Below are 1504 nucleotides of genomic sequence, written 5' to 3' on the forward strand. Positions count from 1 at the left end.
AAAAAAAAAAAAAAAAAACTTAACTTAAGCGGCACAGAGACTTATCACAAACGAGTATTGAAACAAATTTGTATTAAATCTGAACATCTGCGATCGATCAATTCGCTCGCGCCGCTTAAAAATTTCTCCGCGCGTGTCTCTCTCTCGGACCTCGCGCTTCTCCCGTGCGCTCGACCGTTACGGAGTGTCGTGTGTGCCTGATATATCTCGAAGTTTTCTCGTCACAGACCGAGAATCGTCCGCGCGCTATTAATGATCCGGCCGAAAACGGAAACAATCGATATCTCGTCTCGAAACTGCGGCTAAAACCTTTTCGTTTCAAAAGATAAAAATTGCGCTCGCGGATGAATTTTCCTCACCTATGGACAGTTATCGACCTGTGCGCCGGTCGCGCAAACTAACTCGTCCATCTCATACAGTAATTCAACGGCGCTCTCGCTCATATTACTGAAATGTTGCGCATGTTAAAAAAATATATATATTACTCTTGCGATTCTTCTGCGGATTGCAGCATTATATACATATATATAGAATACATATATATATATATATATATATATACATGTATATAGAAACTAACAAACGTTAAGAAACGTAGAATTTCCTTTTTTCTTGATAGCGCACTTAAAAAAAAAAAAAAACGACACCGCCATATTGTTAGTATGCTGTACACAGTTAGTCTGTTATAAAATATATATAAAAAATATATGTATAAAAATTTAAAATAGATCTTTTCAAGCAAGCCTATCAGTTGTATCTACAAAAAATGAAAAGAACTATTTTTTTTTTCGCACATGAACGCAAGATTATGCGCAGAAAGTCTTGATAACTGTCTTCGTTTTTTTTTTTTTTACACAAGTGAGCAAGAGAATGAGAAAGAGATACAGAGAGAAAGAAAGGAGGGGGAGCGAGAGCGAGTGAGAGATTTTACCACACAATTTTCTTATTCGCATGAAGTTAGAATAACGCATGTATGTGCAAACGCGTTTGTGTATATTTACTCACATTGATGTTTGTCAGCGAGCTGAACCAAAGGAGACGGCAAATCCCTCCGCCTGAAGAAGCACATGACTTTGGCTTCCACATTTCCACTTGCAGTCTGAGCGAGGCAAAACGAAAAAATAAAAAAACAAACAGAAGAATTAAGAAATATGTAATATATCGGATCTTCCTACGCTACGTGTACAACCAAGAAATTTGCATAATGCGTATTAAAGATGGGAAAATTTTAGAGATGAGGCAAAAGAACCAAAAATAGAGTTTTACATATTACTCAATAAAAAAAAAAAAAAAAGTGGTTGTATATATTTAGCGGTTACATCATCTCTCTTTATAATGTCTCTCCTTACCTTATTTAATTCTTCTATCCTTCTAATCTGATAAGGTGATCCACTGGTGGATTCAAAATACACGTAATCTAAAAATCAACAATCGTGTTAGTGCAATATTAATAAGTAACATATAATAAATATATAACAAATAAATATAAATATATATGTATATA

At 34.9% G+C, this 1504-nt stretch overlaps 1 protein-coding gene across 2 annotated transcripts in view; it reads right to left on the minus strand.

The window, feature by feature from the left end:
• The window catches only part of LOC109854614 (metastasis-associated protein MTA2), a 13388-nt gene that overhangs the window by 9700 nt on the left and 2184 nt on the right, over window positions 1–1504 (minus strand). For both annotated transcript variants that reach the window (XM_020427881.1, XM_020427882.1), the window contains exons 2-3: window positions 1350–1417; window positions 1006–1099 (exon numbers count right to left, since the gene is read on the minus strand). In XM_020427881.1, coding sequence (XP_020283470.1) covers window positions 1006–1099; window positions 1350–1417 — 162 coding nt within the window. The remainder of the gene's footprint in view (window positions 1–1005; window positions 1100–1349; window positions 1418–1504) is intronic.

The sequence above is a fragment of the Pseudomyrmex gracilis genome, unplaced genomic scaffold, assembly GCF_002006095.1.
Source record: "Pseudomyrmex gracilis isolate BER0280 unplaced genomic scaffold, ASM200609v1 scaffold_70, whole genome shotgun sequence".
Lineage (NCBI taxonomy): Eukaryota > Metazoa > Arthropoda > Insecta > Hymenoptera > Formicidae > Pseudomyrmex > Pseudomyrmex gracilis.